At 39.5% G+C, this 13,885-nt stretch overlaps 2 protein-coding genes across 7 annotated transcripts in view; both read right to left on the bottom strand.

Annotated features, from left to right (window-relative positions):
• Nucleotides 1-13,885, bottom strand: part of ADAM23 (ADAM metallopeptidase domain 23) — a 197,422-nt gene that overhangs the window by 163,576 nt on the left and 19,961 nt on the right.
• LOC104971292 (small nuclear ribonucleoprotein Sm D1-like) lies at nucleotides 5,177-6,502 on the bottom strand. Its single transcript, XM_059878869.1, has one exon. It carries the CDS (start codon nucleotides 6,275-6,277, stop codon nucleotides 5,999-6,001), a length of 279 nt encoding a protein of 92 aa, XP_059734852.1. The 5' UTR covers nucleotides 6,278-6,502; the 3' UTR covers nucleotides 5,177-5,998.

Raw genomic sequence — 13,885 nt, 5'->3', positions numbered from 1 at the left:
TATAAGCAGAGATGTGGAATTAGCAGTTAGATATAAGCATATAGATATATCTTTTCATTAACATTTACTGAGTGATAATCAAATGAACAATTGAGCATATGAATGAATGAATGAATGTTGGGGATACAAAAATATTTCAGTATAAGAAGTAATAAGAGTACCATTCAGCAGATAACTTACCATCTAAAGTAATTTGGGCTTGAATGAGAAAGCTAAGATAACTGGGGATAAGGGGATAGGGAGAAGGGGACTACAGAAGTCAGTACAAAGCAACTCACTCACTGGGTTTTACAATAATATTTTCTGTTACAACAGTACCACTCTGGAATCCAAGTGGTATATAACGCACTACAAATTCCCCCAAAAGAATTTAAGTCCAAGAGCATCATTTTCATATGTCTTGTGTAAATATATGTGCATGTGTTAAAATTACAAAAGAATGATTAGCAAATGAGTATGTTAGTTCTTTAACAAACCAAATGAGTTGAAAGCATTAACGTATCTGTATTAAGTATTCCAAAGAAACAATACAATGTTTATCTTTGATTTTCCAAAAGTCCACCTCCATATTCTGAAAGTGGTCCTATTTTAATTACTTTTACTATTTCAAACTGGTCACTGCTTTTAGAAGTACACTGTCATATATCTCATTTTAGGAATTTTTTAAGGTATACACCTTGTGATTTTAACCTACTAACTGTATCTACAATCTTAGGGGCCTAATTATTTTTTTTTACTTGACTTTTCTTCTCTTTATTAACAAGAAACTTTTAGTCCATTTTTTTCAATTGTTATGTCCCTGGAGAATTAAAATGCACAACCTCTAAATATTTCTCTTTTTTACTTTAATTTTTTAACCACTTTTTAAAATCACAGTATAGTTAATTTACAATGTTGTGTTAACTTCTGGTGTACAGCAAAGTGATTCAGATCTATATATGTATATATCCATTTTCAGATTATTTTCCATTATAGGTTATCAAGACACTGTATATAGTACCTTGTGCTATACAGTAGATCCTTGTCGTTTATCTATTTTATACAAAGTAGTGAAAGTGAAAGTTGCTTAGTCGTGTCCAACTCTTTGCAACCATGGGATATACCGTCCACGGAATTCTCCAGGCCAGAATACTGGAGTGGGTAGCCTTTCCTTTCTCCAGGGATACATAGTAGTATGTATATGTTAATCCCAAACTCCTAATCTCTCTCTCCCTCCCCACCCCCACACTATACCCTCTGGTAACCATAAATTCATTTTCTAAGTCTGTGAGTCTATTTCTGTTTTGTAAATAAGTTCATTTATATCATTTTTTTTAGATTCCACATATAAGTGATATCATATGGTACTTGTCTTCCTCCATCTGACTTACTTCACTTAATATGATAATCTCTAGGTCCATCCATGTTGCTGCAAATGGCATTATTTCACTCTTTTTTATAGTTAATATTCCGTTGTGTATATATCCCACATCTTCTTTATCCATTCATCCATCAATGAACACTTAGGTTTCTTCCATATCCTGGCTATTGCAAATAGTGCTGCTATGGAACTTATTGGACTACATGGATCTTTTTTTTCTATTTTTTTAAATTGGAGTATAATTGCTTTACAATGTTGTATTAGTCTCTGATGTACAATGAAGTAAATCAGCTAAATGTATTCAAATCCCTCCCTCTTGAGCCTCCCCCCAATACCCCTCCATCCCATCCCCTTAGGTTATCACAGAGCACCGAGCTGAGCTCCTTGTGCTTTACAGCCCATTTGGGATGCATGTATCTTTCTGAATTATAATTTTCTCAGGATATATGCCCAGAATGGAACTGCAGGATCATATGGTGACTATTTTTAGTTTCTTAAGGAACCTTCATACTGTTCTTCACAGTGGCTGCACCAATTTACCTTTAGGGGCTTAATCTTAAATTGCAAGAAATTAAAGTATATCCCACACCCTACTAAATAATGTGGGTTTCTGAAAGTCTCTAAGCAATTTTAATTAAAGTTCACATTGCATCTAGGAGTGAAGAGACTTGAGATCATTGTACAAATGTCTTTATTCCCACATCTGTTCCTGACTGCTACTTAAGTTAGCAAATGATAGGAAGGAGGCTTTTCTTCAATATATTAATACATTTTAAAATCAAAATGCTTATTCTATTTCAATAATGCCAAAGAATAAGAAGCAAAGCAATTTTTACAATTTTATTTTTTTCAATTATAGCTATTTCAAGTGATTTTTTTTTTTTTACCTGAAATAAGTAAATAACTGTATCAGGGCAGTATTTAATTAGTCACAACTAGAAAAGCAGAGACATTACTTTGCCAACAAAAGTCCATCAAGGCTATGGTTTTTCCAGTAGTCATGTATGGATGTGAGAGTTGGACTGTGAAGAAAGCTGAGCACTGAAGAATTGATGCTTTTGAACTGTGGTGTTGGAGAAGACTCTTGAGAGTCCCTTGGACTGCAAGGAGATCCAACCAGTCCATTCTGAAGGAGATCAGTCCTGGGTGTTCTTTGGAAGGAATGATGCTAAAGCTGAGAAACTCCAGTACTTGGGCCACCTCATTGGAAAAGACTCTGATGCTGGGAGGGATTGGGGGCAGGAGGAGAAGGGGACAACAGAGGATGAGATGGCTGTATGGCATCACTGACTCGATGGATGTGAGTCTGAGTGAACTCCGGGAGATGGTGATGGACAGGGAGGCCTGGCACGCTGCCGATTCATGGGGTTGTGAAGAGTTGGACACAACTGAGCAACTGAACTGAACTGAACAAGGACACAATGTTAGCGCTACCTGATAAACAATCCAAAATAAAAACTGCTTATAGAATATGAAATTTTCCCCAAAACAGGACTATAATACATTTAGCACTTTCATTTTAGCCCCCAAAGAAGTCATTTAAATTTATTTCAAACTCTTCTTTGCCTTCCAAACCAGTTAACACTAAATTAGCCAGTTTCCTCACAAAATAACACTTAAAGAATCCGCAAGAATGTTGAAGTACTTGCAACTGGGCAGCAAAACTAAGTCTCCCAGCTCAATGAGCAATCAGATTTATGTAGGAACAGTATATATGTAAAGGGACAGAGGGCTTCTCTGATAGCTCAGTTGGTAAAGAATCTGCCTGCAGGAGGCCCCGGTTCGATTCCTGGGTTGGGAAGATCCACTGGAGAAGGGATAGGCTATTCCCTCCAATATTCTTAGGCTTCCCTTGTGGCTCAGTTGGTAAAGAATCTGCCTGCAATGCAGGAAACCTGAGTTCAGTCCCTGGGTTGCAAAGATCCTCTGGAGCAAGGTAAAGGTTACCCAACTGGCCTGGAGAATTCCATGGACTGTATAGTCCATGGGGTCACAAAGAGTCGGACACAACTGAGCGACTTTCACTTTTAAAGGGACAGAAAGATAATAATTCCCATTTTCTTAACCTGTAGGTGTACAAGTTCTATTACAGGGTCTGCCAACCTTAGCACTACTGACATTTTAGGCTACATACATCTTTGATGTGAAGTCGGGGGAGGGGCTATCCCGTGCATTGTGGTATGTTTGGCAGCCTCCTTGGTCTCTACCCAGGAGATGCCAGTAGCATCCCATCCCCATAGGACATCCAAAAATATCTCCAGACACTGTTAAATGTCCCTCAGGGAATACAAAACTGGTCCTGGTTGAGAACCCCTGATATGTATGTTTAGGAGAAATGTGAGTTTACATATTGCTCTACATGGGCTGCCTTTACATAAAATTTAACTTTAATTTCAAAGCTCATTTTCAACTGAAACCCCTGGAACAAAACAGCATGAAGCAACTGATACCAACAGAAAAGGGGAGTTTGGCTCTTTCAAAAGTAAAGGTTATCCACCCGGTAAGAAACAAATTCTGAAAACCTTATACCCATAAAAATCCCCCAAATTAAACTTTAGGTCTAAATCTGTTAAGTGAGCTCACATGTATTCTTCAAAAGCAATGAAGAAAGAAATACTGCAACTATCTATACAGTCCAGAAATGTGATGGATGCTTAATGTGGTTTTTTTTTTCTTCCAAAGTGGCAGCTTATTATTATCTTTTGAAATGTCATTTGGTGACTCAAAAGAAAACAACTGTAATTTAAACAGCAAGAAATGAAGGGGAATAAGTCTGTATGTGGCCTCTGTTTGGAAGTTACTAAGCTGTCTTTCCATGATTAATGTAATATGCTTTCTCCAGGGGTATAAAACCTCAGGTTTCAAAATATGATTTATATGCTGGTAGCTCCCACATTTCCATCCCACCCCGGGCTGCCCTTGAGACCAAGGCCAACTCACCCATCAACATATCCCAATGATGACCAACTGTCTCAATGATGACCAACTGTCCGCCTGAAGAGGGGAATTTCCATTTCCCCCTAGCCTTCGTTCCCCCTGAGCCTTTCCTGTATTGAGAAATAGGAGCCTATTCCCATAGGTGTTGCTAGTGTTAAAGAACCTGCCTGCCAATGCAAGAGATGTAAGGGACATAGGTTCAATTCCTGCGTCAGGAAGATCCTCTGGAGAAGGAAATGGCAACCCACTCCAGCATTCTTACCTAGAAAATCCACAAACTGAGGAGCCTGGCAGGTGTAGTCCATGGGGTTGCAAAGAGTCAGCCACTATTGAGCACACATCAAATACCCAAAACTATGAACTACTCCCCAGGAAAAAGCCTGACAGTCATCCTTGACCCCATTCCTATTACTGCTATAACAAATTTCCATAATTTTGTAACTTGCTGTTGCTGTTCAGTCGCTAGGTCATGTCTGACTCTGCTGTGACCCCATGGACTGTAGCCCACTGTCCATGGGATTTCCCAGGCAAGAATACTGGAGTGGGTTGCCATTTCCTTCTCCAGAGGATCTTCCTGACACAGGGATCAAACCCACATCTCCTGTATTGGCAGGTGGATTCTTTACTACTGAGCCACCTGAGAAGCCCAATTTTGTGACTTAAGACAACACAAATAACTACCTTACACTTCTGGAAATCCAAAGTCCAAAATCAAAGTCTAGAGATTAAAGTTAAGGTGTCAGCAGGGCAGTTTCTCCTGGAAGCTCTGGAAGAAAATCTGTTTCCTTACCTTTCTGGCTTCTAGAAGCTACCTTGGCTTGTGGACTGTATATGAATACTAAAGAAGTCTATTCTAGCAGACCCAACCTGCCTGATCGACCAGATACAGAAATGTTTACACATGGGAGCAACTTCATGGACGGGGGGCTCTGAAAGGCTGAATAAGCAGCAGTAATTCATCAGGAAGTTGAAGTCTTAGAAGTGGAAGCCCTCCTTCCAGGAACATCTGCCCAAGAGGCAGAGCTCATAGCCTTTAAGAGAACCCTGTACCTTAGGGCTAAATAAAAGATAACCACTTACACTGATTCTAAGTATGCCTTCTCTACTGTGCACACACAAGGAGCCACACAGAAGGCGAATCTACTAACATCTGGAAGAAAAAAACATATGGAGAAGATATTGGTCTTACTAGACTCTATTATAATGATGTTAGGAGTAATCATACTGTATTGCCCAGGGCCACCAAAAGACTGATGTTATACAGCTAACGGAAATAATTTGCCTGATCAGGTCACAAAACAGGCAGCCAGAACCAAAAAACCAGATCCTAAGGCCTTAGCACTCATCCCGAGAGCGGACCTATCCCTCTTTAAGTCTCAGTATTCAGATATGGATCTAGAGAAAGCAGATGAAGGAAGATTTCTTTTTTTGTTGTTGTTACATTTATGTTTATTAAAAACTGCTACAAACAAACAAAGCCTGTACAAAAAACTTGAACATTCTTCCCTGTGAAACAGTAAGCTCCAGCAACATTATCGCTTAGGACTTCACATTTCTCTGCCTTGGCCTTAATCTTCCTCTGTCACGTATCCGTCTTCCTGCCCCACTACTTTGAGATAGTAGTCTTGACAGACATTATCGCCTAGGACCCCCTCTGCCTCGGCCTCGGCCTCGGCCTCGGCCACGTCCTCTTCCTCGGCCTCAGCCTCTTCCTGCATCAGCTTCCCTTTTCTTAGACTTCACCTTTGGTTCCACATCCACGAGTGGTGTATCCAGAGGTAAGCTGTCTGGCAGAATAAAATACCGAATGTTATTTCCTCGAATACTCAGTGTTTCCAGCTGTACAGGTTCTCTGTTCTTCAGGGTCATTTTCACTGCTTTAAGGTGTGTGTTCATACTGACATCTACACCTGTGATTGTTCCGTGGACTTGTGTTCCATTCTTTAATTCAATGGTTACAGTTTTGTGACTCAATTTCATCAAAAATGAAATCAAAAAAGTCCATCCCTGACTTGAAACATTCCAGAATTGGGTTACATTATTTCTTAATAAACCTCTGCAGCTTCTAAGTACTCTTTTCCCGGCTCTGCATGCTCACGAGCTTCATCCTAGAGGCGCCGTCACCCTTTCGGCCCGATAGGACACGAAATCCGACCACCGAGAGCCGAGGTTGGGCGTATGAACGGCCGGATACACTTATTCTCGGGACTCCGACGTAAAGACCACGCCAAGCGCAGGGAGGCACGGCCTGAAGGAAGATTTCACGATGAACTTTAAGACTTAGATGATCGGTACCAAACAACCAAAGAAGACTGGATTTATAACAAGGACTAATGCTTATACCTGAGCAGTTAATGAAAAGAGTTATTACTTAACTACATTAAGGAAACCATTATGGCAGTGACTTACCCATCACTGGCTACAATTTACTGCTGGTCCACAAACACAAAGGACCAACCAAAAGGTAACACAATTGTCTGACCTGGTCAGAAACAATCCAAAAACCAAGCCACCCCAACAATAAAAGAGGTGTAAAACCAAGGCACAGAACCAGGCACTGACTGGCAAATTGACTTTACTGCTATGCCAAAAGCCATGGAAAATTACAGACATTTTCTGATATTTGTAGACACCTTCACGGGTCTTATAAAATTTTGTACATATTGTCTGCCTTGTCTACTTAAAAAGGTCTCCCCACTAGCATGATAATTGCCCAAGATGTAAGAGTTCAAGGTGGGACTCAAGAATATTTACAATTAAGTACAAAATAATTTCATTCTTCTCATAAAAATCCACACCCCTAATCAGCAGGAAGCAGCTAGAGCAGTCGGCACATGATTTCCCTCAAGCCTGAGGAATGTATAAAGAAAAAGGGGGAAATTGAAACAGCACTGACGACCTTAAACTGGCTTTGCTTTCTTGAAGCAAGTGGCCGATTATTCAAACCTGGAGTTATTTTACAGACAGAAATGCTGCCACTAGAGCCCTTTTTGAAGGGAGAAGTTCTTCAGCAAGGAAACCTGGCTTCCAGAGAGGACTGTTTTGAGACCAGGCAATCAGCTTCTGCCAAGTCTGCCCTTAAATTTTGCCCTGAACCCTGGATGGGAGATACAGATTTGACTCCTGTCTCCTGTCTCCTTGCTGGATGACCTCAAAATAAAGTTGTTTGCTTCCTCCAAAGCCAGAGCCATAGCACTAGCTTCTGAGCACATCAGTCAGCCAGCTCAGTAATAATCCTTCCTCGCATCTCTCCAACCTCTGCTTCTGTGATGATACGGACCTGTGATGACACTGCCCACTGAAATATTCAAGGACACACTCCCCATCTTTACCTTGATCACATTTACAAGGTCTACTTGCCATGTGCAATATTGTGATTTATAAGAAATATATGAATTTGGTCACATGATCAAAAATTTATACATATATTTTCATCCACGGTTCCTGGTTCACAGCTCCCCAAACCCTGGGAATTTCCTGGGCAGTAAGAGCAATAGGAGCATCTTTTGTCATCACATTTGGTCTCTGTCACTAGTTTTTGAAAGTATTTCAGAGCCACAAAGGTGTCCTGTTATTCATAACAAGCCCTTTTTCACCACAACTAGGTTTTTGCTATTGAGATGACTCTTGGAAAGCATCTAAGGATGGGGGCTGGTTGCCAGGGGAACCAATCCTGAATAGAGAATTGGAACTTTTAGTTCCACCCTCTGACCTCCGGGAAAGGGAGAGAAGCTGGAGGTTCAGTGGCCAATGATTTCATCAATCATTCCTATGCAATGAAGTGTTCTTAAAAACAACAAAAAAGGAGATTAAGAGAACTTCTGGTTTGGTGAACACATGGAAATTCGGAGAGAGTGGTGGCTAGGAGAGAGCATGGAGGCCCCATGCCCTTTCCTCGTACTTTGCCTTCCGCATCTCTTCCACCTGGCTGTTCCTGTGTTATCTCCTTTTATAATAAACCAACGATCTAGCAAGCAAAATGTTTCTCTGAGCTCTGAGCTGCTGTAAGCAAATTAATCAAACCTAAGGAGGTCATGGGCACCTCTTATTTACAGCCAGTCGCTCAGAAGTACAGGTGATAACCAGTGCTTGCAACTGGCATCTGAAATGAGGGTGATTTTATTTACCTATCTCCAGGTAAATAATGTCAGAAATGAATTGCAGTATCATATACATTTTTGTGTCCTGAGAATTCCTTGCTGCTATGGGAAACCCTCTCCACATGTTAGAATTTAGTGATCAGAGCCACCGTTTACCACCACATATGGTAACACACTCAGTTTCTGGGGATTAGGACGTGGACATCTTTGGAAGGTTATCATTCTAGCAAGACTTTTCTAGCTCACCCACCCCTACATCAACAGTCTGAAGTCTTCACCACTAAATATATCTCTAATCAACTTTTGTTGTTGTTGTTCAGTCACTAAGTCGTGGGTCTTGGCAACCTTTGCAACCTTGGCAACCTCTTCACAACACCATGGACTGCAGCACCCCAGGCTTCTCTGTCCCTTATCACCTCCCGGAGTTTGCCCAAGTTCGTGATGCCATCCAACCATTTCATCCTCTGTCACCCTCTTCTCCTTCTGCCTTCAATCTTTCCCAGCATCAGGGTCTTTTCCAGTGAGTCAGCTGTTCCATCAGGTGGCCAAAGTATTGGAGCTTCAGCTTCAGCATCAGTCCTTCCAAAGAGTATTCAGGGTTGATTTCCTTTAAGATTGACTGGTTTGATCTCCTTGCTTTCCAAGGGACCCTCAAGAGTCTTCTCTAGCACCATAGTTCAGAAGCAACAATTCTTCAGCTCTCTGCCTTCTTTGAACTACTTTCTTTTAATTCCTCTGCTACCATCTTTGTGCAGGGCCACATAGACTCTGCCCTGGACAACTGTGAGCACCTCCTAACTGATCCCCTTCCTACAACTCTTATCCCTCTACAGCCCATCTATAAATTGCCAGAAGGATCTTCTTAAAATATAAGTCAGATAATGTTATTTCCTTGTTTAAAACCCATCAGTGGTTAGCCATTTAAACCAGAACAAAATTCTAATAGGCACTTCATCTTCTGGTCCCTTCTCACCTTTAAAAAATAATGGAGAAGAAAAAATGCAATGTTTTTCCTCCACAACATTTCTCTCCATCCCTTCCCATCAGCCTTCCAAAGCCTTGTATGCTGAGCAGCAGCTGTTAGCAGCTCATCAAAGGAAGGTACATGTAGTGAGCTGACCTTCGTGGTTCTCCCCAGAGGCAGAAGACAGCAACTTACCACATAACTCTAAACCTATACCCTCCCTCTCCAAGTTTGTTTTAACTGTACATTCCTGCTAACGCTACCAGAAAATCTGAAATGTAAGAAATAAAAATCAAGAGGTAGAGGAAAGAAAGGAAGAAGCACAGCACAGTGTGATAGAGTCTTCACATTTCATAACAGGCAGACAAAAGATAATGTCTTTTGATGGGTCTAAAAATAGTGCAGAGATAAATTATTTAACATTAAGAGAACTAAAAATAAAAATTTAACAGCCCTTGGGGAATTATGGGAGAGAAACTTTCCATTTCATTTTTTTTAATGAACTCTGAATTCTTAGACTAAATAAATACAGTAGAGCCGTTACTAACTTTGCACAAATATTTACATAAATTTTGCCCATGAGGGCGGGCATGTTTATATATGTAAATGGGCCATCAGTTTTTCACCTATTGCAACATTTTTTTCCTCTGATTTCCAGCACTGCTCTTTGGAATTCCCCTACTAGAAACTGTCCCACCAAGGACTTCTTGCTGATAAATCAAAGGGCATTGTGACCTCACTCGAAGTCTCTTTGTGGAAAATTGTTCCTTAGGCCCTCTTCTGCCTCCATTTTCAAAAGTTCTTCCTTCCTGAATTGCCAACTACTTCTGGAGCCAGCTATTTTCACACTTTCAAACAATGACTCCACATTTTATAATTCCTTGTCTTTTTCCAACATGCCAGAAACTCAGGAAGCAACTACTCCACAAACACAGACCTTGTCTGGAATAATGAACAATCCCTAACTCAACCACCAATCCCAGTATTTCATTACCTCTTAGGAATACCCAGTCACCTCTCAATGAAGAATACTTTACAGAATTTTAGAACTGATAAAGGACTGCAGAGAACAAACACACCCACATCAAAAAAGCCTGCGATATAAAAAACCTCTGGTCTCCATACAGAACTACTAACTCAAAATGTTTTCAACAACTTACCCCAGAAAGTTCCAGTGCACACAAAAGTTTGAGATTCCTCATCTAACCCAATCTCCTTATTTTTGAAATGAAGAAAGTCAAGTCCAGAGAGGTAAGTGAACTGTCCAAAACTGCCCACCTGATATGCAACCAATTCATTATTCTACTCATACATATTCTGGTATCCCTTTTAAAGAAACCTGGGAGATAAAACATGCATTAGAAAGAAACTATCTCAACATCATAAAGGCTACACAAGAAAAATCCACAGCTAACATCATACTTTATGGAAGCTTTTTCTCTAAGATCAGGAATAAGACAAACATGCCACTTTTTGCCACTTCTATTCAACACAGTACTGGAATTCCTAGCCAGAACACTTAGACAAGAAAAAGGAACAAATTTCATTGCCTTTCATGAAAACTAAAGGGATAGGCTAGAAAACTAAGTGGAAAAGATATAAAATTACCTCTGTTTGTAGATCATCAGTTCAGTTCAGTCACTCAGTCGTGTCTCCAAAGAAGACATACAGATGGCTAACAAACACATGAAAAGATGGTCAACATCACTCATTATCAGAGAAATACAAATCAAAACCACAATGGGGTACCATCTCACGCCAGTCAGAATGGCTGCCATCAAAAAGTCTACAAAGAGTAAATGCTGGAAAGGGTGTAGAGAAAAGAGAACCCCCTTACACTGTTGGTAGGAATGCAAACTAGCACAACCACTATGGAGAAGAGTGCGGAGATTCCTTAAAAAACTGGAAAAAGAATGGCCATATGACCCAGCAATCCCACTGCTGGACATACAAACCAAGAAAACCAGAAATGAAAGAGGCACGTGTACCCCAGTGTTCACTGCAACACTGTTTACAGTGGCCAGGACACGGAAGCAACCTAGATGTCCATTGGCAGACAAATGGATAAGAAAGCTGTGGTACACATACACAATGGAGTATTACTCAGCTATAAAAAAAGAACACATTTGAGTCCGTTCTAATGAGGTGGAGGAAACTGGAGCCTATTATACAGAGTGAAGTAAGTCAGAAAGAAAAACACCAATACCGTATATTAACGCATATATGTGGAATTTAGAAAGATGATAACAACAACCCTATGTGCAAGACAACAAAAGAGACAGAGATGTAAAGAACAGACTTTTGGACTCTGTGGGAGAAGGCAAGGGTGGGATGATTTGAGAGAATAGCATTGAACCAAATGTGAAATAGATGACCAGTCCAAGTTCAATGCATGAAACAGGGTACTCAAAGCCTGTGCACTGGGACAAACCAGATGGATGGGATGGGAAGGGAGGCGGGAGTGGGGTTCAGGATGGGGGACACATGTACACCCATGGCTGATTAATGTCAACGTATGGCAAAAACCACCACAATATTGTAAAGTAATTAGCCTCCAATTAAAATAAATTAAAAAATAATAAAGAAGGAAAAAACCCTACTAGAACTAATTAATGAATTCAGCAAAGTTAAAGAATCCAAAATCAACGCACAAACTTAGTTTCATTTTTATAAATTAACAATGCAAAATCTTAAAAGGAAACTAAGTGAACAATTCTATTTACAATAGTATCAAAAAGAATAAGTACTTAGGAATAAACTTAACCAAGCAGGTGAAAGACTTGGACTCTGAACACTACAACACTGATTAAAAAAAGAAACTAAACAAAACACAAATAAATAGAAAGACATCTCATATTCATGGATTGGAAAACATAATACTGTTGAGATAGCAATACTACCCAAAGCAATTTACAGATTCAGTGCAATTCTTATTAAAATTCCAATGATAGTTTTTGCACAAATTAAAAAATCTATCCTAAAATTCATATGGAATTTCAAGGACCCTGAACAGTCAAAGCAGTCTTGAAAAAGAACAAAGCTGAAAGTCTCATAGTTCCTGAGATAGTGAAGGACAAGGAAGCCTGGCATGCTGCAATTCATGGGGTCGCAAGGAGTTGGACACAATTTAGCAACTGAACAGCAACAACAGTAATCAAAACAATATGATCCTGATAGAAAGAGAGACATGTAGACCAATGGACTGAAGAGCCCAGAAATAAATTCTTGTCAAATGACTTTCAATGAGGATGCCAAGGCCATTCAATGGGGGAAAAGACAGTCTTTTAAATAAGTGGTGATGGGGGAAAAAAACAAACTTAATAACCACATGCAAAACACTGAAGCTGGATCCTTAACTTACACCATATACAGAAATTATTTAAAAATGAACTGAACACTTAACCATAAGCCATAAAACTCTTAGAAGAAAATACAGGGGTAAAGCTTAATGACATTGGGTTTTGCAATGGTTTCTTACAAGAGAAAATATAGAAAAGTGAACTTCATTAAAATTAAGAACTAAATTTTAAAAAGTAAAAAAATCAGCTCATAGAATAAAAGAAAAATATGTCTGGTAGCGATTGATACCCAGAATATGTAAAGAACTCTTACAACTCAACTAAAAAACAAACAACTCAATTTTAAAATAGGCAAAGGAATGAACAGTCATGTCACCAAGAAAAATATACAAATGGTCAATAAGCAAACGAAAAGGTGTTCAATATTACTAACCATCAGAAAAATGTAAATCAAAACCATAATAAGATTCTATTTCACACAAATTAGGATGGCTGTTATTAAAACAACAACAATAGAAAACAAGTTTTGATGTGGACATGGAGAAACTGGAATACTCATGAATTGCTGGTGGGAATGTAAATAATGAAGTTGCTTTGGAAAATGTTATAGTAATTCCTCAAAAAATTAAAAACAGAACTACCATATGACCTAGAAATTCCACTTCTGGGTATACACCCAAAAGAACTGAACACAGAGACTCAGATATTTCTATATCCATGTTCACAGCTGCATTATTCACATTAGCCAAAGGTAGAACAGTCTAAGTATCTTTCAGCAAATTAATGAATAAACAAAATGTGGTGTGTGTGTGTGTGTGTATGAAAAAAGTGAAAGTGTTAGTCACTCGGTCATATACAATTCTTTGCAACCCCATGGACTATAGCCCACAAGGCTCCTACACCCATGGAATTCTCCAGACAAGAATACTGGAGTGGGTAGCCATTCTCTACTCCAGGGGATCTTCCCAACCCAGGGATCAAACCTGGGTCTATAGTGGAATACTAATCATCCTTAAAGAGAACAGAAATTCCAATACATGCTTCAATAGGGATGAATCCTGAAGACATTATGCTAAGTAATATAAGCCAGTCACAAAAAAGACAAATACTTTATGATTCTAGTCAAATTAGGTATCTAAGACAGAGTCACAGAGATAAAAAGTAAGATTGTAGTTGCCAGAGGCCAGGGAGAGGGAGGAATAGGGAATAAATATTTATAGAGCTT

The sequence above is a fragment of the Bos taurus genome, chromosome 2 (assembly GCF_002263795.3).
Source record: "Bos taurus isolate L1 Dominette 01449 registration number 42190680 breed Hereford chromosome 2, ARS-UCD2.0, whole genome shotgun sequence".
NCBI classification, from domain to species: Eukaryota; Metazoa; Chordata; class Mammalia; order Artiodactyla; family Bovidae; genus Bos; species Bos taurus.
Note: the sequence above shows the minus strand (reverse complement) of the source record. Positions and strands in the feature narration are given on the sequence as shown.

Bases quoted from the DNA above. Each gene is read 5' to 3' on its own strand.
- LOC104971292 (XM_059878869.1), bottom strand. From the start codon at position 6,277: ATGAAATTGAGTCACAAAACTGTAACCATTGAATTAAAGAATGGAACA.